Raw genomic sequence first — 23,786 nt, forward strand, 5'->3', positions numbered from 1 at the left:
TCAGTACATATTCATCCTTTATTATTATTAAAGTGTTGAAACATAAATTTGGCTACAGAAAACCAAACTATTTTTTAAAGCATTTGTTAGAAGAACTTAGTTTCATTAACTATACATAGTGCATTTCTCAGATCAATTTTTTCCTGCCATAGCTGCCAACCCCTTCCTTCCTCTACAATCCATTGTCCATGGCAGCTTAAAAATTGCCTTGAGTTTCATAACAGCTGATTGGTGGCACCTATACTCACAACTGGAAGGTAAATGCAAGGAATTCCCCCCTCTTCACCAGGATAAAGGAAAGATTATCTCCTAAAAGAAGGGTGACAGCACTTCCACCAGCTGTCTCTTTACAGATTAGGAACTACCCCTGATGTGCAATTAAAGCAGCCAAAATAGAACACCTGTGTCACAGGTGATTGTGTAAGAGAACCATAGATGTATTCAAAGAAACAGCACCATTCCTGTGCGTGAATCTTAACATTTAACGAAGAACAGCATTGGTAGCAGAATAGCCAATTTTCATTCTAGCCTGTGAGTGTTACATATGTGCATATGCAGAGAGCAAGGGAGCTTGGATCTGTCTCAGATCTAAGGAATCCTGTGTTCCAGAGATTCCCAAAATTAGAATACTTTTCTTTGAATTATCACACCTATCCCATCTAAAATTATTCTCCTTTCTTCTTCCCCATTGTATGGTAATTGGGAACATGGGTCCCTTCCCATGCTCCAGCTCTCCTTCCTCCCCTCTGCCCTGTGGGAAATAGAGTGAAGGCCTTCTGTGAGACCTTGGGAACCTGGCCAGCAACTTGGTCTAAGAAAAGCCAAAGAGAAACTGCTTCTAGATGTGATCCAGGACTGTAAACAGCCAGTTTTTGAGCTCATATAAGCATGTTCCCTCCCCCAAATGCAGTTTTTCTCTCTTTTCTATAGGTACTCTATGAAACCTTGCGTTGGGAAAGGCTAGGTGAGGGCTAAACAATAGCACTGCTGCCCCTGGGATGGCACATCCACAGGCAGGATGGGACTTAGTGGGCAACCTCACCAATGGCATCTGGTGCAGTAGTAAACTTTACTGGTCTCCAAGCAAGTCAGCCCTATTAAACCCATGTCATTTACAGCCAGTCCTCTGGGTTATGTCTTTGGAATCCACAAACAATACACTGAGTTTTTCTGGTACTGGGACCTCTCAGCACTTTGCATAACACCCATCCTCCCCTCATTTCCCCCCTGATATTTGAAATACACATTTGCAACAATGAGACACATATCTGGACATTATAACGAATGCAATTCAAGTGAATACTTCAAGAGAAGTTCTGTGGCTGAATGGAAAGGTGTCCATGGCTCAAGTTGAACAACAGGTGTATGTTTTAGGCTTTTGTCCTTTCAGAGAAACTGATAGTTGAGGTATTTAGCAATTCAAATTTTATAATAAAATCTTAACACCAAACAGTCAAGGGATATGCTTGATCTGTGTTCCAGGGTTTGTTAATGAGCAGTTGAGCATCAGATGCCACAGACTGGGGAAGAGGATTGAGAGATAACTATACCAGCTAGTGGCACCCCAAAGAACAAAGGAACACTTAGAAAATATTTAAGACTAAATAACCACACCACCCCCACTGCCCCCAATGGAGAGGAAAGGGGCAGGAGAATGACCAGACTTCAACAACCGATTTTAAAGCACAGACACCAGCACAACACTTAAATTTACCATATATTTGTTTCAATATTTATTATATTGATAGGAATACTAGGATAAATAAGTAATACATTTTTTTCTTACAGAAAATTGTAATGATACTATTGAGTAGGATTAAACACTCTGAGAATTTCACAGAAACATCAGAATTTAAATAGACCAGAGTTCTCGTGGCCAGTGTGAATGACCTCTCACAGCTGTACATGCTCTGGGCCAGATTTCTAAACATCTGCATGACAAAAACAATGCCATTCACATCCAATAATGCGAACACCTAGGCATCACCTAGCTTCAAACGCATCTCTACTGAATGTGGTTTTCAACTGCAAGTAAAGGAAAACGGAATATTCTTTGGCTCTTAACTGGCCTAGGAATAACTCCTGACCTAAACGACCGAGCAGAGTCCTAACCTTTTGGAAGGCGGACTTTCTGCTTTCTTCCTGGGACAGAGGGCCTGCAGTCGTGCCCAGGAATTTTGCACTAATGTCTGAGTGCCAAGGGAAATGAGGCCTGCTCTGTTGGCACAAACGGCACTGCTGGCTGGCAAAATTCTATTCTCCTGGGGCTGACAAGTTCTTCTGGCCACCTGAACATCTTGTAAGACACTCCACATGGTGGTAGTCCCTCAAACTCTCAGAGACTAGATCTGAGGAAAATCTCAAACAAGTCACACCAGTGTTGTCAGAGCACACATCAGGAGAGTACAATGCTTAGTTATGAAACAAACGCCTTGCACAGTAATTCCTGTACATAACAGCATATTGGCTAGAAGCACAACCCTGGCCATTGCACAACTTTGCTAAAAGCCATTCTCACTCCATGTCCCCTACTAGTGGCTGTGGGAGTGGCAAGGGAGGAGGTGGCCCCACCCCACCCACCCAAGATATAGACCCTTCTTTTGCATGAATTCTAACATGGGAGTTCCTGTTTTTTGTAGAATCCAGATGAAAGGTGGGCAGAACATTAACCAGGGGTCATCTGGAGAATCCAAGAATGGCTGGTATGTTAAGGCCTAAATCCTGGAGTTGAGGCAAAAAATGCCCTTGCTCTGGTCCGAAGTCTGCTCTGGGGCAGAGTGGAGAGGCCCAGCTAGTCCTGCCTCCACAGTTCTTTGCTGCTGGGATTCGAGAGGAAGTCAGATCTCAATGGCTGCAGGGGTTTGGATGTAGAAGGAGGATGCAATGAGGAGTCCCCAGTTGCCCCCATAACCACTACTGCTTAGCTCTGCAAAGTTCCTTCTTTTATCTGTTGGATAAAAAGGTTTCTCTCATCTTCTGGAGTCCGCCCATTCTGAGCCCGGACAATACATGTGGGCCGATGGAGGTTAAGCATGTATATCAAATGCTGCTTCTCGTTCTTGAGCTCCTCAATTTGGGCCTTCAGTTCAGCATTTACACTCTCCAGCTTCTCTGACTCCTGAGGAACAAGCCAGAGTTATTACAATTTGAGCCAAGGACAGCAAGGAGGGGTGGCCAGGGAATGGCCCCTGGGTGACAGGGTAACACCTAGGACATGTAGGGTCTCATCAAGTTGGAAATGGCTTGCAGAGGCAACGCCATGGGCTTCCTGCTATAGTGCCCAAAAAAGCCAGATAAGCAGCCTTAGGTTTGGGAGAATCCAGACTCTGGAGAAGCCTTAGAACTTAGAGGCTTCTTTAGTGATGCCCTTGAGTTTTCACTCAAGATTGAGGCAGGCTGTGACTCTAATAGAAACGAGGCTGCAGTGGAATCAATGGCTCATAGGTCTCCTCTGCATGAGTCCAACAGCCCATATGCAGGTCTTCTGGACCTACAAGGGCCCTGGGGGCCGGAGCAAATTCTGGGCTCATGGTACTTTGTCTTCTGAGTCAGTCATTTCACAGAGAAGCTCATCTCCCCAGAAAGAATGTACATGGCAACACACAAAGTGTCTTAGTTTTCACTGATTCCCTAAAGCAATCAACAGAACTATGGGGACCTATGGAATCTAGGTGATGACTCTGCCCTAGCCTGTCCACCCGTTGGGGAAAGACATAAATACTGGAAAGAATAGAGCACAAGCTACCCAGCCTGCCACAGATACCATTCCCTTTAGGAAGGGGAGCTGGCTAGATACAGCCAGGAGCTAAAAGCCTATTGGGTGAGCCATGGAGAAGGGCTACCGAGTTAAGAATGACCCAGGAACACCAGGAAAGTTTAATCACTGCTTGTGGATTAGGGAAATAACTTGTTTAAAGAGATTAATTAAAGGCATTTCATAGTGAGTCAAATGAGAGCTGGCAGCTTCCTTTTCTCAGGAGAATGGGCGAGTGAAGCCTATTTGACTGGGCTGACATCCTGCAGCCTGGAAACTGCTGGACGTGTAGGGACTGGCCACGGCTACTGTGGTTTTTAATTCACACACCTGCTTTCATAACACCCAGAGTCCCATTCATTGTGCTAACAGCTTTGCTAGCTCCTCATTCAGCCATTGGCATGTTTACTCCCAGCTACAATCCTTCTTGGGTAAACTCTTCTGCGTAGGGGGCTTCTTAACCCCCCTTCAGATCCTGACATGAGGTGGGGGACAGGCGTGAGCAGAAGGCCAGGGCAAGGCAAGAAGACACTCACTTTTTGCAAACACTCTGTCTTCTCCTTCTTCTTGTTTCGGCACTTGGCGGCTGCAATCTTATTTCTTTCCCGTCGCCTCTTTTTCCTTTCATCTTCTTCAGGGGCTACCTGTAAAATCCAAGGGCACCTGCTTAATGGGAGGCAAGAAATGCAACCCATCTCAAATACACTGCCTTTTATTACCAGCAAAATCTACTTGTTTTACTAGCCTAACATCAGAAGATCACTTGAGGAACACAGAATCACAGGTAGGTGGGGTGGCTCTAAGGAGTTTTTCCACAAAGCAGGCTGCCTACCTCTTCCTTTGGAGACCCTCAAAATATCCCTCAGAATGCTCTCCTTCCTTCTATGGTGGTCCTATAATTCCATTGCACTGTTATCTCAAGATATTTAATTATAAAATTAAAATAAATATTCCCTTGTGTGTTCCATTATCCAATCAGCACTGTCCACTATTGGGACAATGACAGCCCCTCAGGTTAATGAGCACCCAGCCAGTGCTCCTAATGACAGCATCATACAGTTGTCCCCTCTACCAGTCAGTGAACTGTCAGCCAGGTCTTTTTCTAGACCTTAAAAACTGTCATTTCATTCATCCTCATATGGATTCATAAAGCCCTTATATATAGAATCACTGCCCCTTTTATACAATCATACAGATTCTTAGCCAACTTCCTTTAAAACTCAGTTCTTTTTCAGCCAGTTCCACTACTCCAGGCCCAAATCAGTGTTCATGCCCCAAACACTCCCATCTTGTGCCATGAGGGCAGGCCAGCAAAACATCCGAGACCTCAGCTCTGAGTCCTTGAGCCACCACAGCATTGCCAGCAATCACCTCTCAGACTTCCCACCATGTCTGTTACTCCAGGTGTCTTATGAAAAGTCGCTGAGAGGCGAGCAGTGAGGGACAGAAGTGAACTTAAAGCAGAACCTGGTATCAAGGCTGTGAGCATTATACACAGCTGTGAGCATGGCTGGGGGGTCCTTGCTCCACAGTCTGGCTACCTCGGTCCTTGTATAATGGAATTAAATATACTTCAACTGAACACAGAAGGTGAGCTCACACAGGACCATGGCTTTAAATAACATTCATATGCTGGTGGCTTCCAACTCTGCACCTCTAGCCCTGATTCTCCTCTGAACTCCTAACCCACATATCCAACTGCCTCCTCCCCCGGGGCTTCCAATAGGATGTACTCCTGTCCCTGCCCAATGTCCCGATCTCAGCAGCACATAGACGGGCCATCCTTACAGTTAGTCAAGCCAGAAGTTTTGGAGCCACCCTGGAATCCTCCACTTGGAGCCATACTCCATGTCCAATCTGCCAGCCCATCTGCTTTACCTTCCAGACAGACCCATTCGCTGACCACTTCTCCACATCTCCTACTTCCATCCTGATGCAGACCTGCCTTTGTTTGCCCGGATTACTGCAACAATCTCATTTCTGTATTCTGCCTCGGCTCTTGTCCCTACTGCCCATTCTCAACATGACAGCCAGCGGGACCACTCTCAGTCTCCCTTTGCTGCTTTATTTTTCTCCTTTGCTCAGTCTCTCATATTACGTATTTACTTCTTTTGTGTATTATCTGTCTCCTCCCAGCAGAAAGTAAACTCCCTGAGGGCAGTAGTTTGTGTTTTTTCATGCTGCGGCCCCCTGCATAGCACACCTGGCATGTGGTAGGTGTGCAGGTGTAGGACAAACACATGCTGAAAGAAAGGGCACCTACCTGGGCTTTCATGACTGCCATCTCAAGAGGTCTGTTGCTGACAGTGACCGACTCCAGTGCAGAGGACATCCGGTGGCAGAGGTGCTTGTTCTGGATGGCAAACCTCAGCTCTTCCTTGACAAAGGGTGTCAGGTTAGCAAAATCCTCAAACACCAGTGACCCAGGAGGGGACAGGCAGGGGACGATGGCAGAGGCACTGACTTCCGAGGCAGAGACCTGGCCTGGGTGTTGAAGCATCATTTTGCTGAAAGACACATTGAAACCCAAACTACTTCAGGGATTGGGGGCATGGAGCCAAGTCCCGCCACACCTGCGACCTCCAACCCAAATCCCACACCCCAGGAAAAGTCACATAAGCTCTCTGGCTTCTGTTTTGTTTTCATTTCATGCCATCATCAGCTTGAGTAAAACAGGTTCTTAATATACACAGTTCAGTGATGTGGATAAAATGCCTCACTGAAGTTGATCAGGGTTGGCATTTTGAATTTTCAAAAGCATTAGTGTTGGCTGGTGTGCATACATGCAAATGTACCTCAAACAATAATGAAAGAGGAAGAGCATTTTTTTAAAAAAAAGTGAAACTATTATGTAACCTCATTTCCAGTCTCTTGTTGAAAAAAGAAACTTGGCATCTGAAATCAAGTTGAAGTTGTTAGTAAGTGGAAGTAAAGCAAGACGTGGGGGACCCCTGAATGTAGCAAATATATCTCTGACAATTCTTCCTCGGGAAGTTGGATCCAAATAAATGAGCATGAGGATGGTAACCATGGCAGATGAGTTTCTTTGAGCCAGTCCTTGGCAGAGGCTGAGGGCTAGGGTTTCAGATCACAAGGGACCAGTAGTAGCCCCATTTGTAAAGTTAAGCTTAATGAAGCAAAGACCTCAGAATAAAATGAGGAGCTAAGAATTTGGACCTCATCTGGAGGTCTTGTTCTGCCCTGTGGTGTCTATGCAGAGCCTTGGTCTGGGAGCCAAAGGGGACCTTGGGCACTGTCTCTGGTGCTAAGAAGCAGTATGACCTGAACTCTCTGAGCCTCAGTCTTCATCCGGCACATGACTGAGAGTTCTGTAGCATGGGAACTGAGTCTGTGCTGTGGCTCTATCCCAGAGCAGGCTGCCCCCAATGCCTGCTGACCACTGAAGACTGCCCAACTAAATACACGAAATTAGGAAGTGTTGGTCAAAGCAAATGGCTTCTGAGGTCCTATCTACCTCTATCATTCTTTTTTTTCCTTTTTTAAAAAAAATATATTTTATTGATTTTCCACAGAGAGGAAGGAAGAGGGATAGAGAGCTAGGAATGTTGATGAGAGAGAAACATCAATCAGCTGCCTCCTACACAGCCTCTGTCGGGGATGTGCCCGCAACCAATGTACATGCCCTTGACCGAAATTGAACCCAGGACCCTTCAGTCCACAGACTGACGCTCTATCCACTGAGCCAAACCGGTTTCGGCTATCTACTTCTATCATTCTATAGCCCAAGGAATCCAAAGAGATAATCCCATATAATGAAAGCTAAGTGTCCGACTGTTTGACCATTCAACCAGTTGTTATGAGGCACACTGACCACGAGGGGGCAGATGCTCCAACCGATAGATTAGATTGCTGCTGGGGTCCAGCCTATCAGGACTGGGCGAGAGGGGCCAGACATGGCCTAGAACCCTCCTGCAGTCCCTTCGGGCCTGATCGTGCACTGGTGGGGTCCCTCAGCCTGGCCTTTGTCCTCTCACAATCCAAGAACCCTTGGGGGATGTCAGAGAGCCAGTTTAGGCCCGATCCTCACAGGCCAGTAGGAAAATAAAAGGTGGAAACAGTGACAGTTCCATGGTCCCCATAAATTTTTCCCCCCCATATACTTCCTCCAGCACTGGCTGTTCCTCCTTGTCCAAGCAGTCAGTTCTCCAGGGGTGATGAAGATGGATTTTCTAGTTAGGGGTTCCCTGGAGAATTCTTCTCAATCTGGGGATCTGTGGACCTTAAGTCCAACCAGACAGGAAGTCCATCAACAAATTGCTGACATTTAATGAGTGCTTCCTTCACAAATAAATTTAATGTAATTTATCTCATTTAATCTTCATGAGAACCTAGTTGAGTTAGGTCCTAGCACCATTTTTATAGGTGGAGTAACTGAGATTTATACAAGTTCAATAACTTGCCTAAAGTCAGTGTGAGACAGCATCAGGATTTGGAATTTGGTTCCAAAATTCGTGTCCTTAATGTATAGAATATAGAATATTATTCCACATTGCAAAAACAAACAAAAAACTAAAACAAATTTTTCATAGGGGTGTGAGTAGGCATAGGGGTGGTGGGGGTCCCAGAAATGAATTGCTGAAGGAAAGAGCCACAGGGGAAACTTGAGCCCTAGGTAATGAATTTGCTGATCTATGTCAGGGTGCACACTCAGGCTGCTGCCCCCATTTTGGAGTATATATAAGCAGGCCTTTTATGCACAGAAATTCCTAGATGGGGTCAGAAGATCAAGATTTAAGGCTCACTTACTCATATGTCATCCTAACTCCCAGTGCCCTTCCTTCACCTATATAAAATAAAGCTAATAACAATTGTCCTATTTTCTCATTTAAGTTGTACAAGGAGTTGAGGAATAATAATACATGAATTTGCCTTGAGAACATAATTCAATTAGGGGATATGCTTTTACTGGGCCTCCCAGGGATATCTGAGGCACAAGCCTGGCTCTCTAATCTACCGGTTGGTCCAGGTGGGATGGTGGCTGATCACTCTCTTGGATCTCAAACACTTCTGAATAGAGCACCCTGACTTCTAACTCTCCTTTACAATCTGAGATACACTGTTGGAGGCAAGAACTCCAGGCCAACAAATGCCACCTTTGACTATTCAAAGGAACCTAGGAAATGTATGTAACTCTATAAAGCCCTATGTCATGAGTCAGAACCGAAGTTCTACCAGCTTAATCCTATAACCTTAGGATGCTGGGAGGGTACTTGTCTCTGGCAGGTAATAAACTCTGAGAAAACAGCCTTCTAAAGCCAGAGGCTTAAGATTCTCCCATGCATTCATGCTTTCCCTCCCCTTCTAACTTCATTAAAAATCCAGGAGTTCAGGGATGGAATTCAAAGCTACCACTGGGCTTGCCTTTGTTTGGAGGACTAGATGGCTCCCTTCTACATGGGTAGTCTGAATTCCACACAGTTGTGTGTAGTTCCATTTCACCACCCAACTACGTTTATTAATGAGCTTTCAAGGCTTGAGGTCTGCTGTTTGGGAATTTTCCCCCCTTCTTAGTATAGTCAGCAGTCCTGAGAAATGAAAGTGAAGAATGTCAGTGGTATGGAATGTCTTTATGAAAAGCATTGGGTGGGCTTACTTGGGGACAGAAATGGATTGTAAAATGTTAAATGCTTTTCAGAACGTAAAGTAGTTCTATCTGTAGAGATTTGGACTTTCTCTGCACTCAGCTAAAGCTTAGGGTTGTTTTCTTTTTAGTTTTTTTGAGATACTTTCTAGTTATTTCTTTACTCAGTTCTCTTAAGGTATGATTCAGCCCAGACTCAGGCTGTGTCCCTACAAGGAAAACGAAGTTAAAATCTTCAGACTTTTTCCCATGAATGTTGAGACCTTTTAACATCCCCCTCATTGAATAAAAAACAATATGTTTGGGGATTTTCTGAGTTAACTTTCTACATTGATCTTAAAATTGCCCACACTTGCTACAAAGCATCTGCATTTTGCTTCTGCTCCGTTATCTCTGATCAGAAATCACGTCGTATCATTGGTGGTGTAATCAGTTTCAAGAAAGTGAAACTTTACTCATGTATTTCTTTAACTGGAAATTCAGCTCCTAGATTTTATTTCCTAGTAGCTACAAACAACTGTGTTGAATTTTCACTTTTAATTTTCCATTAACCATTGCTCATAAAACATCTTAAAGTCAGAAACCAACACAGATCTTTTGCTAATTTCATATCTTGCTTGGTCTTTCTCCCAGCTCACTTGAAGGTTGGAGGTATACAGCTGGGCTTCAGGACCAGATGTTTTCACTGACAAGCTGAGTACCCACCAAGAAGCCACTCATGCTTTCAGGGCCTCAGTCTCCTCATCTATGAAATGAGACCAGTACCGCCTGCCTGAGTTCCCTCACAGGGCTCAGATTCATGAGGATCATACAAGATTCATGAAGGTGAGTTTACACATATTCTGAGACTCCAATACTACGATTCCACTTCCATTTCGAGGGAACTCAATGCTGTTGACAATATAGCTTATTCATCAGGAATTAATTGGAACCCTCAAAACATTCAGGTCAGTCCCAGCTTCTTTTGCACTTTGATTGACCCCACACAAGGTCAATTCCACCCCTCTATTTGCTGGCACCAGCTTGTCTCCACTGGTACTTATGAAATAACTAGTTCTCACTGAGACCATTTCTGGTTTCTGTGGTGTCCTGGCTATGTACTTCCTCCGCCCCAGGATGGGTGACACTTGGAGTCACTGACCCTGCTCCATGCCCAGCCATTTGAAAAAGGAAGAAATCAAGGACTCTATCTAATGAAATAGAACATCTAATATTAGAGTCACCTAGGTCAGGTCTTTATTTGTAATTAAGTAAAATGAGGTCCAGTAAGGTAGTGACTTGCCCAAAACCAAAGCTGGCGAGAGGTCCAGCCTGGGCCAAACTGCTGACCACTCACCCATTGCTCATTTTCTTCCATCACCAAGAGAGACCCAACTAACAAAGCAATTGGCCAGGTAGATAAAGAATCAAGTCAAGTAACCTGGTACCCACCAGAGGAGGCTTTGGCAGGATTAGACAGGGAGGGAGTATAGAAGGAAGAGAATAGGGAGAGAGAAGGGGTTAGACAGAAGGATCCAAAGGCAAGGTAGCTGCCACAGGTGCTGAGTGCTGTGTCTTATCCACACTGTGGGCCTGGAGTGTTACCTGCCATGTTATCTCTGAAACCAGCCAGACAATTACAACTGCAAAACCTATACTCACCCCAGTCTTGGTCTGGAATAGCCTGAAAACAAGAGCCTCCGTGTTGTAGCATTATTCTACCACAAATGCTAACTGCAGCACAAGGAGACAGTAATATCAATTTCCCCTTCATTTAAAGTTGAGGAGACAGTGGTAACTGTCAGCCACAATGAAATAGGTACATTGGGAGAAAACGTGGCAGGCAGCACTTCAGGCTCACAGTGTGGGCAAGAAATACACCTGTAGCCACTACTGGAGCCTTCCTGTCTTAACAGCCCTTCTCCCCCCCCCCCCCCCGCCCCCTTTGCCCTGGCTCTTGGCTCTCCCCCACCTCCATCCCACCCCACCCCCCTATACTTTAGCAACTCTTTTATTTGTAAGGAAGCATATGTGATCTAGGAAATGAAAGTATAGAAAAGAAAGTGGTTAGGAAGTAAACAGATGGGTTGGAAATGGGGTGTGGAGGAGCAGAGAGGAGAACCAATCCAAATGGAAAGCGAGCTGGAAAAGGAAGAGATGTTCAATAGAGAGTCCCCATTCCCCCTTTGCCTCAGAGGCTGGCCAGTGACATGAGATAGAGACTCACTCATACAAGTCATATAAGACCCCTTACTACCTCCCCCCTTTTTGAAATTGCACCACTCTAGAATCTGAAAATCTTCTGGCCAGTAAGGACCTTAACGGTTATCTGGTCCAAACACCGCCTTGAGCTGGCTAACAGGCAGAGCGGGCCAGCACTGCGGCTGTGCCCCCATCTCCCAGCAGGGGATACCGAGGCTCCAGAACATCACCTGCAGTACAAGCTCTCCTCAGGGTCCTGGCCACTAACCACAAAGCCATTCTCTCAACTATGAGCATGTGGCTTCGCACCTTCGCTTTCCCTGAGGCGGGTCTCCTTGGAGGAAAAGCAGAGAAATCTGAGAACACGCCACAGGAAGAACCAAAGCCACAGGTATGAGAGAAAGGAGTGAGCGACTTGGGACAGGAAGTCTCAGGCCCCGGAGCCCGACCCCAGTCAGTGCTGGAGCCCTCTTCGTCTTCTGCCGAAGGACCGGACCGGAGCGCCCGCCACCTCTAAACTTATCCCAACTAACTTTCGCTCCGGCTGCCCGCGCTGTCCTGCGCTTCCGAGGGCGTAGGGCGACTCCCGGCGGCCGAGGTCGCGACCGGATTCCCCGGTTCCCCGGTTCCATTCATTCCGTTCGGCTCCTGGGGCAGCCCTGCCGTGAGCCCCAGCCTCCGTGCCGCTCCGCGGATCTCGGGAAGGCTGGGATCGGGAGTGCCAGTGCCGCGGCACCAAGCGAGGGATGGAGCGACCAGCGAGCCGCGGAGCCTCGGACACCCGTGCGCAACACCCCTCCGCACGCCCGCTCCCAGAGGGCTGGGAAAGCGCCCGGACGAGGGGAGCGGTGCTCCCAGCCTCGCCGAGAAGCAGGAGCCCCAGCTCTATCAACAGGACTCTTCTGCGCCCCAAGTCAAAAGAGAAAGTTCTCGGCGAGAAACTTTCTGAAGCGCCGGAGAGCAGCGGTGGCTGGGAAAAGTTCGGCCAGAGTTCTTTAGAAGCCGAAGGCTGGGGGTGCGGATCGGGGCTGGGCTCGGGGCGCGGGACTAGTTACTATCGGGGCGCGAAGGGAATGAAAGCGAGCCACCCTCTCCGGCTCACTCACTGGACTTCCTAGCGCTCACCTCTGGTCTCCGCTCGGAGCGGCCAGGGTCCGGAGGGCGGGCAGGGTCGGGACGGGGTCGGGCTGCTTGTCGGTTGGGCTGGCGGGCGAACCCCGGGAGCGCACAGGCGAAGCGCGGGCAGGCGGGTCCGCTGGGGCAGCGACCGGGGAGTGCAGTGCAGTGCCCGCCTCGCTGCGTGCGACTGTGGCTGAGCGCGCGTTGCATCACCCTTTATAGCCCTCTGGCTGGCGCCGTGCCAGGTTACTCCAGTCCCAGGCTGATGTAATGCTATTAATAACTTTCCCCGGGAACCAGCAGAACTAGACTGGGCAAGGGAGGGGACTGGAGGAGGGGCCAAAGTGTGTGTTGGGGGGGGGGGAGGGGAGGAGGGAACTGGTGATGCAAAAGCACGGGGAGGAGCCGGCCCGGGAGCGTCCTCCGGACTCGCGAGCTGGGACACAAACCTGCCCGCCCTCTCTCTCCATATCAGGGCAGGAGTCGCTCGGGCTGGCCGCCAGATGTGCGTACTCGCTGCTGCGTGTTCCAGGCATGAGCCAATGGTGCCCAAGCCAGCTGCATGACTCCACTGCGCTGGCATCTCTCCCTCCGCTAGGTGGGGGGACGAGGGGGGGGGGGGGAAGAGGTGATGGGGGACAGCGTGTGGTGGATCCTGGCCGCAGTCCAGACGAGGTGAAGCTGGGAAGAGGCACATCCTTTCTCTAAAATGAGTGATCATTTTCTGGAGCTTCGGGAAAATACGCTCTTCCCCGCCAAACGCCTCCTTCCACGTAGGGGGCGGGTAAGAACTGTAGGGTTAGCCTCTGGTTCGAGAGAGGTGCCCAAAGGAACCCTACGGCGAACCCACACCGTTACCTGCCGTGGGTGACCTCCGCGGCTGGGACCGCGAGAAGTTTGCGGGTTAACCCAGAGCAGAGCGCAGCGATCGGTGGGCTCGAAGTCTCGTCACACCCCACCCGAGGGCAAATGGCACAGTCCAGAGGCAGGTTGGGAACCCGACCCCCGGCGAGGGCAAATAGGACCTTAAGGGTTAGGATTCTTTTTCTTTTCTTTTTTCTTTTCTTTTCTTTCCTTTTTTTAACAACCAACAGCGTTTGAAATTGATAGTGCAATGAACAAGATCCTGGAAAGATGAGAGCTGGAGAAATCAGAGGCAACCCAAAGAGGGACTCAGAGGGGCCGGAGCCTTGAGGCCAGGGAGAGGGGGAAAGACACGGTGCGTTGGTCTCCTTATTTAGGTGCGTGGGGAAAGCGGTCTTGGGCTTGCACGGATTTTGCCGCGCCCAGAGCGATGGGGCTAGGACCGGACCGCGGGGACTGGGGCGCGGACCGCTGCGGAAATGCCCTGGAGCAGAAATCCCTCCGCCCCCGAGCCCGGCCGGGTGGCGGGAGAGGCGCTGTCCCTTGAACCCAGATTCCAGCGAGGCTTCAGCAGAACTGGATTTGAGCCTATTTTAAGGAGTCATTTTAGACTTCTTGGTTAGGATTCCCCGACCTTAGCTGTCTCGCTGGCCCATGGACGCATATATGCGGAAGCGAGTGTGCCCCTCGCTGTTTTTGAACCTGCCAGGGAGGGAGACCCATGCGAGCCCGTGGGATGTGAGGGTACAGCCGGGGCAGAAACAATGGCTTCCAGCTGCCTCTTGGGAGCTAGGCGAGCTAAGGTCCAAGTGTGGTGATTTGGGGTGAGAACCAGGAGGGTCTTGCTCGCTCGCAGCCCCACCCCACGCACTGCAGCCTTCTGCTCTTATGGTGGTGATGGAGGGTCGCGTCAGCTTGTCTCGCTCGCTCTCTCCCTCACTCCCTTACACACACGCACACACACACACACACACACACGCACACACCGCACACGCACACGCACACGCACACGGCATCTTTGTCCCTTCCCCCGGCCCCGCCCATTGTCCAACAGCCTGGGGCAGAGACCCTCAGAGTTGCAGGTACCTGTCTCCCGCATCTGGCTTCCTCTCCCCAACCCAGCCAACCCCCCCCCCCCCCCCCGCGCCCCCAAGTTTCAGGCTCAGAACACGCCGAGGGCGACCTCGGAAATTCCTTCTGTCCCTGGCCCGACCTGGAACCCCGGGGTTCCCCGCAGGCTCCCTGAGAATGTTTGGGACGGGATAGGGTTTACAGCTGTGTCGCGCGGGAAGCACTAGGCGATTGTTTTGCTTTACTTTTCTCCATGGTAACGGCTCTCCCGGCCACACCCTCCACACCCAGCCCTCCCCTCCTCCCCCCGCCCGCAATTGGCGCCCCACACCCCCAGACCCGCCCTCCAGCCGACGCGTCGCGTTGGCTGGTAAACTCTAGGCCGGAAGGTAAGCTCCTAGATTCGAAGGAAAGGAGTTTGTTCATTAAATGAAAGGTATTTGGAATTCTCTATTTACTGTGTGTACTTATCTACATTATAAAGAGAAATGAGATGGGGGAGGACACGTGAAAGCTTCCCCCTTCTGTTCCTCTGTGAAATGCCTGCGGAAATCTTTAACCAGTTTACATTTTAAACTCTGAGCCACTCGTACACCCCAGCCAGATATAAGGAGGTGGAGTCCTGTCCTGTAGGGGAAATTCAACTTCAGGAGTTGGATACACAGCCTGCGCAAGCCAGTGCAAGAGGAGGGTAAGGAAGACGGAGGAGTCCTAGCCCCAGCCGTTTGTTTTTGTTGCCATAGTGCCTCCTGTTCCTCTTAGGAGTCTTGTTTCATTCTAATAATTCTTGGTTTTAAATCTTCAAGTCACACCTGGATAGAAATGTGGCCAGCTGATCACAGAAGTCTGAGGCTGCTTTCTATGCCAGCTTTCCCACTGAAACTCTAAAAGCGATAAGAATCTAGACACAGAAGTAAGTCCACCCCCTTGTGAATGAAACTCTTATCTAAGAAAAACAGAAAGGACGCCTGCCTCCCGGCTCCCTGCCCCCAGCTCTCCAGAGAGCTGTGAAATGCCTGACCAATGGCGGACTGGGAAGGTGGAAAGGAGGCGCCCCAAGGTCTGTTTCGCTGAGGGGTGAACAGTATCTGAGTCTTGTGCATCCTCAGTTTACCCTGATTGAGTCCTGTGTGCACCTGCGCACTGTGTAGAGGAGGGGCAAGAACAGCTCCCCGGGCCACAATGCTTCTCTACACAAAGGCAAAGAATTGCTGCCCCGGAGAAGGGAGCCCTGGCTTTGGTTATTTCAGGGGTTAATCCTCAGTGGAAAAGGGTGAAGCAGGGACCTGAATATTGTTGAGGTTTCATGCTGGAGAACCACCTGGGGAATCCACATTCAGACCAGCCTTGGTATGTTTTGCCGAGTGAGATAAGAACTGGAAACTTCATGTTGGGGCATGTGCAAAAGGAAGGGGAAAATGTTAAAAGGGGAGGGGTTGGAACTAGGCAGCTAAAAACAGCCCACTCGTGGCAACCGAATCTAAACACCAAACATTGCAGGGAGCCAAAAAAAAAAAAAAAAAAAAAAGTCCAGAGATATTTAAAGATTTTAGCAGTTTCTTAGTCCAGGGAACAGTTTCTTCCTACTCCTCCCTCCACCCCATTACTCTTCTTCAAACCCCAAGATTGTATTTCAGAGCTCTGGAGAGGCACATCAAACACAAGTTAAAGTTAGTCAGGCACTAGCAGTCTGTCAGTCCTTGTGGCTCAACCCATTTCACCTCAGGAAGCGTGGGGTAGCGGGGCCCCTGTGGATCAGTGGTTAAGTGTGGACCTATATAAGGCTCCATCCCAGGATGCAGTTCTCTCCCTCTCCCTTTCCCTCTCCCTCTCCCTCTACCTCTCTGAAATCAATAAAAAATATTTTTTAAAAGGAAGTGTGGGGTACATTTTATGTTTTTATTCTGTTTTCCAAAACCCATGCTTAAACTCAATTTGTATAGTGGTCATTACTAACTTCAGAGTCTACAAATGGGCCGGCCTCCTTAGGAAACACGGGGAAGGATTGCATAATGAGCCGTGTCACCTTGCGTAAATCATCTCACACTCTGGGCTCAAGTTTCCTTAGCTCAAATAGAGCACTAGTAACAGTATCGGACACATAAATTTGTTGGAAGGCTTCATGAGGATGGGGGCACACAGCTGGTCCTCAGTAATGGTGTCCTTAATTATGAATCAAGGAGGGCTTTCTGGGGATACCCCGAATCTCTCCCAGAGCCCATTCTATCCCCTAGTGACAAACAATTGTAGATGAAGCCAAACTATATTAAGGAACGGCCATCTTTAGGGGCTTGAGGATAAGACTCCGGAGACACAAACCAATGAGCATGATCCCTGTTCTCCATCCTCAGCAACTCTAGTACATACAGGGGCTCTTCTCAGTGCACAGAGCACCAACGGCCTGTGCACAGCGCCCTGGGTTGGGAGCAGGAGATCTGTGTTCCAGTCGGGTTCTGACTTTGGTATTCTTGAGCAGAACATTCTTCCCTCAGAAAAGAGGAGCGCTGGCTCCTTCTGTAGAGCCATCCTGAAAAACCCTGGCAACCTATCCTAACAGCTGGAGGGAGAGCGGGTGTCAGGGGGGAGGCACAATGACGGACCCATTTCCACAATCTCTCTTTCCCTCCAAAAGCTAGAGAAATATTGTTTAACTTGACTCTCAAACACAGCCTTTAGTCCTGACAGCCCCTCCCCCCTCCCCTCTCTCTCCACTTCTAAGAAAATTTACCCCTGAACTTTGTGCCTTATTAGAGAAGAGAGTGTAAGAGCCTCACAAGCAGGGATTGCATTGTTGGGACCTTTTTTGTGTGTAATCAATCTTCAATAGCCATAGACATCCACCTTGGACCAGAGGACCAAAGCCCAGGTAATAGCTACTCCCAATAAGTGTGGGGATCCCGGAGCCCTGGGGCTGAAGATGGACTCCCAACAACCAGAATATTAGCAGGAATCAGGAAACCTGGGAACCACTGGGAGGTTTCCCTCTAGCCAACTGAGTGACTTACATAAGTCATAAACACTTCATCTGTGTTTAAAATAGAACTATTTAATAGCAACTCTGTCCAAAGGATTGTTGTAAGAATCAATGAGATAACAGGTGTGAAAGTGATTTGAAAATAATTAAAAGACCGAAAACCGGTTTGGCTCAGTGGATAGAGCGTCGGCTTGGGGACTGAAGGGTCCCGGGTTCGATTCCGGTGAAGGGCATGTACCTTGGTTGTGGGCACATCCCCAGTAGGGGGTGTGCAAGAGGCAGCTGATCGATGACTCTCTATTATCGATGTTTCTAACCTGCTATCTCTCTCCCTTCCTCTCTGTACAAAATCAATAAAATATATTTTTTTAAAAAAGAAAATAATTAAAAGAAGCACACTTTTCAAGATTCTTTTGGGGAAGCTTTTCTTAGTATGTATATATTTTTACCATTATGAAAATTTGGGAAATAGGCAGGAGAAAAATTACCCCTAATCTTAACACTATTAGCATTTGGGTGTGTTCCCTCCAGTCTTCTCAGGCATATGATTTTTAGAGTTATGATTGCATGCAACTTTGAAATTTGCTCTTTTGGTTATTATTCTGAATTGTATGTGGTCTTAATTACCATCATGATTCTTCTCAACAACATTTTGTCCTATTATTGTAAAATGTAGCATATGTACAGATGATTCACATCTGCCTCTCTCCACTTCCTAGAGGTAACCACTATCCTGACTTTTATTACCATAAAATTTAATGGCCAATGGAGGTGGTATGATTTACTCAATCATTTCCCTACTTTTAGCATTTAGGTGTTGCCAATATCTTGCAAGACTGTTATATAAATTTAAATCTTTATTATGGAAGAGCAGGTATCACCTTTTATCATTGCCCACATTGCTTTTTAAGAGCACCCCAGGCAGGGATTAGAGAACAGGTCTTGATTTCTGTCTTTAGTGCTACACAAGGCACAATGGAAAGTGGAAGGTCCCTCAATGATTGTGACTACCTTTTCTTTGTTTCCTAACATCCAAATAAAAATATCCTGCAGGCACTTCCCACCCCCCACCCCCCCAGAGCTTCACCTTTAACCCTTTCCCTCTCTACTTTCCCACCCCAACCCCTTATTTTCTCTTCATCCTTCTTAAAACAGAAAATCCAGGCTGCACCATGGTGATTGGTACTGAGGCAGAAGAGCTGGCACAATGATTCTGCCTGTGCCTTCTGGTAACATGCTTACTGGAGTTCGGGTAGCACTTCAGCTTGGAAATTGCTATGCCAGCTGCAGGGCATGGGTGATACAAGGTAGAGCAGGTTCCTGGAATCTGGTGGTGCTGATTCTCTGAACTGCAAGACACCAGAGCTGAAAGGGCCCTGGAAGTCATCGACTGCCATCAAACTGGGTGTGAGCATGTGCATTAGTGCGCCAAAGTGCACCAGAGCCAGGAGGTGCTCAGGGGATCTTGCTGGAGTGTCTGTCTTAATCAGTGTTTTAAATATTGCTTTTATTAAACAAGTATGTATATAAATGTGCCCTACAAGAATTTTTAAGGAAAGGAAAAGGATATCAAATACATTTTGTGCTTGGAATGGGCCACCAAAAGTTATACTTCTGGGCCTGGCCTGGGTGGCTCAGTGGTTGAGCGTTGACCTATGAACCAGGAGGTCATGGTTCAATTCCCGTCAGGGTACATGCCCGGGTTGTTGACTTCATCCCCAGTGTGGGGCTTTCAGGAGGCAGCAGATCAAAGATTCTCTCTCATGATTGATGTTTCTATCTCTCTCTCTCTCCCTTAATCTCTGAAATAAATTATATATATGAAAGTTATACTTCTGGGACCCGGGGGGGGGAATGGTTCCCTGTCTTCTGCCTCTAAGTGTAATATTCACTGTGTCTAGACTGTGGGCTATGCCCTTCACATATAGCTAATGCCTTTAATCCTCCTAACAACTCTATGAGGTAAGTACTGTGAACATCTCCATTTTATAGATGAGGAAACTAAGGCACAGAGAGGGCAAATAACTACCAGAAGTTACACAGTTAGGAAGTGGCAGAGCAGGAATCAAGCTTAGGCAGTCTGGCCCCTTGAGTCTGGGTGCTTAACCACTAGGCTTACGGCCTCTCATTAAATACTCATGGGAAATTTGGGATGCTCTGATGTGGTTCAGTGTCCTTATTTAATGGGTGGGAATATTGAGCTCAGAGAGGAAAAGTGGCTCTCTATGGCCTCAGAATTATAAATTCTTACACTAAAAGGAACCTTAGCAACCAGATTTCTGAGCACCCATTTTTCCCTTTGCCCCAGGTCCTGAGGCCCAGGAGATGCTCCATTTGCAAGATTGGGGCCAAGGTGAAGAGCGACTGACAGCATTTCAGGGGCTGGTGGCTACACATGCATAGCATTCCTGGAGCTGAAAAGGTGAGTGGTGGAGCGGTAGGATGGCAGAAAGAACCTGGACATCTGCACTCAGATAGAACTGAGTTCAGTTCCCCACACTGCCAGCTCCTACTTGGCTTTGAGTGAGTCCTGAAACCTCAGTTTCTCCTGTAAAATAAAAACATCTATCTTAGAACATGATAGAACAGAGGATTAAAGAACAATGCAACCTCATGGCCTCTACATAGGAGATATTCAATAAATGTTACTTTTTTCCTTCATTATGCCTTATTCTTAAAGCTAACAAGTCACAAAGAACCTCCATACATCAGAAATTCCTGAGCCTGAATGGAAAGTTCTCTTTTTCAGATTGATTTACTGACTGATTTTAAAACATTTTTTTTAAAAAAAATCAATGTGAAGCCAAGTCATATTTAGTAATTACTATTTACCGAGCACATACTACATGCCAAGCACAATGGAAAACACGTTGAAAAATGCCAAGTATCTTATTTCATCCTTATAATAACCCCATGAGGTAGATATTATTATTTTAATTTTACAGATGAAGAAACCAAAGCTCAGAGAGGCTAAGGAAATTGCTCTTAGGCATTTGATTCAAACCCAGGTCTGATTTACTTAAAAACTTCTGTTAACAGAAGCCTAGAGAGCTTTAGATGTGTTTATTTTTTAGCCTTGACCCCCTCCCTCTCCTGTTGAAAAAGGGCACCCCTGCTTTACCAGTCTTGCTGAGTGCATGGAACATTATAGAGTTGACCTTACTAGAAAATTCATACACCTGAAGTCCCAGAAGATGGCCATTTGACATCAATTCCAGATCCCTGTGCCCATCTGCCAAATTTTCAATTCCATAATTTGCTTTAACCACAAACATAAGCCTTGCTATTGACTAAATATACTGAGTAGGACTTTTTGGATTTTTATCCTGTTTCCCAAAATATGATGAACTGAAATCATCTGATGATGAGCTTATACTTGAAACTGGAGTGGCTGAGGGTGGAGTGAGTCACTGTGAGTTTATACCTGTAAGTCAATTCCTAAAATTGTGTTTTATTGCCAGATCCTGATCTCAGCAGCCTGTTTTGCCATCTTGGGAGTTACAAGGACAATTTAAGAGCATCCCTTGACCTTGAGGAGTTTGAAATCTTGTTTGTCTCTAATTAACGTGTGGAATTGTATCTAGCACATAGCAGGTGTTTGATAGCCATATATTTATTCAGCAAATATTTAATGAGCACCTACTATGTGCTGGGTCAGTGTGCTGTCGGCAAATCACGGCTTGCGAGCCACATGTGGCTCTTTGGCCCCTTGAGTGTGGCTCTTCCACAAAATACCACAGCCTGGGTGAGTCTATTTTGAAGAAGTGTTGTTAAAAGTTTAAAAAATTTGGCTCTCAAAAGAAATTCAATTGTCGTACTGTTGATATTTGCTCTGTTGACTAATGAGTGCCGACCACTGTGCTGGGTACAGCACATACACAGGAGCTGCAGATACACAGTGATGCTTCCCTGCCCTGCAGGTGCTCACAGTTCATGCAGTGACAGACTTTGACAACAGATAGTTACAGGCTGATGTAATAAGGGCTAAAGTGGGTCAGGAAGGCTCTTCACAGGAGAGCTGGCAATAGCTGATGGACAACGTGACTATTGAGTTGGAGGTTGAAAGCTGAGCATATTATGGACAGGAGAGGAGGAGAGGCATTACAGGCAGAGAGAGAGGCAAATGCCGAGGCTATGGGTGCCAGGAAGACAGGGCCTGTGCCCTGTTCATCTCTATGCTTATTCCTATTTCCTGAACCATTCCAGGTACATACTAGACCCCCGTAAATGTGCATGGACTTCATAAGGTATAAAATTGTGAAAACCTATAGTACATTTGCAGAATGGTGAGGCAGCTGCTGAGCAGGAGTATGTGTGGAGGGTAGAGGATGTTGGGGAGTAAGTGCTGGTGGCCAGGAGGGCAGGGGCAGACTGTGATGGACCTTGAAGGTTGGCATAACCAGTTTTGATTATGTCCCAGGGACAAAGCAAAGAGATGGGTCACGGGATCTTTGGGAAGTGGGTAGACATAGCAGATGTTCGGGAAGATTGCCAGTGCAGGACTGAGGGTGGATTGGATGGGAGAGGAGGATGCCAGAAGAGGCTCAGGAAGTTGCAACAATAGTGAGGGGGGAAGTGGGGGTAACTGAAGGCCATATGAACTGAGAAGATGGTGGTTCAATCTCACATGTCATTCAATCAAAATTATCCACAAGACACAATGCTCTTATGTGTTGAAAGTAAAATAGTGGTTTCCCCTAGATCTTCTCATTGCAAAATTTGAGATTCCTCATTAAAGCCGAACCCCTCTCATTTTAGGAGGGTGCTGTTCCTACTTTACCAGTGTCCTAAGCAGAAGCCTGGTAGCTTTTGGGAGTGAAGCAGTACTGCCTGTCCTGGGGAAGCGAGGGGAACAGAATGGGATAATTTGGGGAAAGTTCCAGATTTTGGCTTGAGCTTGGTGTCAAGACAGATGGAGAGTGTAGGGGTTCCCTACCTCAAGGTGTTATAGGACAGAGTTGAGAGCAGGGTGGGGAGAGGGCTAGTTGGTATGGTTTGGACTAGGGGCTGAAGGAAAGTAATGGGTTTATGTGAGGACAAACATATAGGTGAGCAATGGAATGTCAAAGAAGAGAATGGTCCCTGGGCATCAGCATGTTGGAGACATCAAAGTAACAGACTCAGAGGAGAGAGGGCATAGAAGGGGGAAGGGTAGCCAGGCTGGTTGCTAGGACTCAATGTAGCCTGTTCTAGATGATTGAAAACTCATTGTTAATTACCAAGTACCATATAAATCTGCTCCCACTGGTACACAGCTCTCACCTGTGTTTCCCTCAGGCTTTTTGACAGTAATGTTGATCCTAACTAAACAACTCTATTTAAAAAATGGTCCAAAAACAGTAACAGACATCCCATCAAAGAAGATATATACACTGAGTGGCCAGATTATTATGATCTTTGAATGCATAATAACCTGACCACTCAGTGTGTGTGTGTGTGTGTGTGTGTGTGTGTATTAGAGACCTGGTGCATGAATTGATGTATGGGTGGGCTTTGGCCAGCCTGGCCAGAGTGAGGGGACATGGGCGTTTGGCCAGCCTGCCTGCTGGTGGAACTCCTGGTCGAGGGGACAATTTGCAAATTAGCCTTTTATTATATAGGAGTGGCCAGATTATTATGCATTCAAAGATCATAATAATCTGGCCACTCATGTAGATGGCATGTATGTCTATGAAAAGATGTTCCACATTATAAGTTATTACAAAAACGCAAATTAAAACAACAGTAAGGTATAACTATACAGCTATTAGAATGGCCAAAACCAAGATCACTGACAACACCAAAAGCTGGCAAGGATGTGGAGCAACAGGAAATCTCATTCATTGCTGGTGGGAATGCAAAATGGTGCAGCCACTTTGGAAGACAATTTGGCAGTTTATTGTAAGCACAACATTGCCACACAATCCAGCAAGTATGCCCCATTAGTATTTACCTAAAGGAATTGAAAACATGTTCGAACACATGTATATTTATAGCAGGAAGTAACCAAGATGTTCTTCAGTAGATGAATGGATAACTGGTACATTCAGACAATGGACTGTTATTCAGCACTAAAAAGATGTTGATGAAGTTGGTGGTCATGGTGGAGACATTATTCTTTAAGGGCCCTCTTTCTCCTGGGGCCCTCTTTCTACTTCATTCCCTACTGAGCAAGGGTTCTACAGAAGACACATCTACCTGGTCACATGAAAGCTATTCACCGAGGTGGCCTCATGTCTCTG

At 47.1% G+C, this 23,786-nt stretch overlaps 1 protein-coding gene and 1 long non-coding RNA gene across 4 annotated transcripts in view; one reads left to right on the forward strand and one right to left on the reverse strand.

Annotated features, from left to right (window-relative positions):
* On the reverse strand, positions 1-12,968 carry ATF3 (activating transcription factor 3). 3 transcript variants are annotated; one of them, XM_084866042.1, is made up of 4 exons: positions 12,663-12,861; positions 6,014-6,131; positions 4,291-4,394; positions 1-3,118 (listed from the first exon to the last, which is right to left on the reverse strand). In XM_084866042.1, exons 2-4 carry the CDS (start codon positions 6,084-6,086, stop codon positions 2,921-2,923), a joined length of 375 nt encoding a protein of 124 aa, XP_084722168.1. In that variant the 5' UTR covers positions 6,087-6,131; positions 12,663-12,861; the 3' UTR covers positions 1-2,920. The 3 variants fall into 3 exon arrangements, with proteins under 3 accessions (XP_084722168.1, XP_084722170.1, XP_084722169.1); XM_084866044.1 differs by having other exon boundaries at positions 6,014-6,127; positions 12,663-12,753; XM_084866043.1 differs by having other exon boundaries at positions 1,689-3,118; positions 6,014-6,261; positions 12,663-12,968.
* LOC311612794 overlaps positions 6,285-23,786 on the forward strand; it is a 24,813-nt gene continuing 7,311 nt past the window's right edge. Inside the window, exons 1-2 of the long non-coding RNA XR_014793352.1 lie at positions 6,285-10,181; positions 19,874-19,987. This is a non-coding gene — a long non-coding RNA (uncharacterized lncRNA). The remainder of the gene's footprint in view (positions 10,182-19,873; positions 19,988-23,786) is intronic.

This window comes from Pipistrellus hanaki (genome assembly GCF_964339955.1).
Source record: "Pipistrellus hanaki genome assembly, chromosome: 18".
In the NCBI taxonomy this organism is placed as follows: Eukaryota; Metazoa; Chordata; class Mammalia; order Chiroptera; family Vespertilionidae; genus Pipistrellus; species Pipistrellus hanaki.

What these genes read in the sequence shown, in the direction of transcription:
- ATF3 (XM_084866043.1), bottom strand. Translation starts at nt 6,257, where the DNA reads ATGATGCTTCAACACCCAGGCCAGGTCTCTGCCTCGGAAGTCAGTGCC. An exon ending in AGTCATGAAAGCCCAGGTAG is followed by an intron (nt 4,395 to 6,013) that starts GTGCCCTTTCTT and finishes TTTTACAGGTAG; the next exon opens with CCCCTGAAGAAGATGAAAGG. An exon ending in AGACAGAGTGTTTGCAAAAA is followed by an intron (nt 3,119 to 4,290) that starts GTGAGTGTCTTC and finishes CTTGTTCCTCAG; the next exon opens with GAGTCAGAGAAGCTGGAGAG.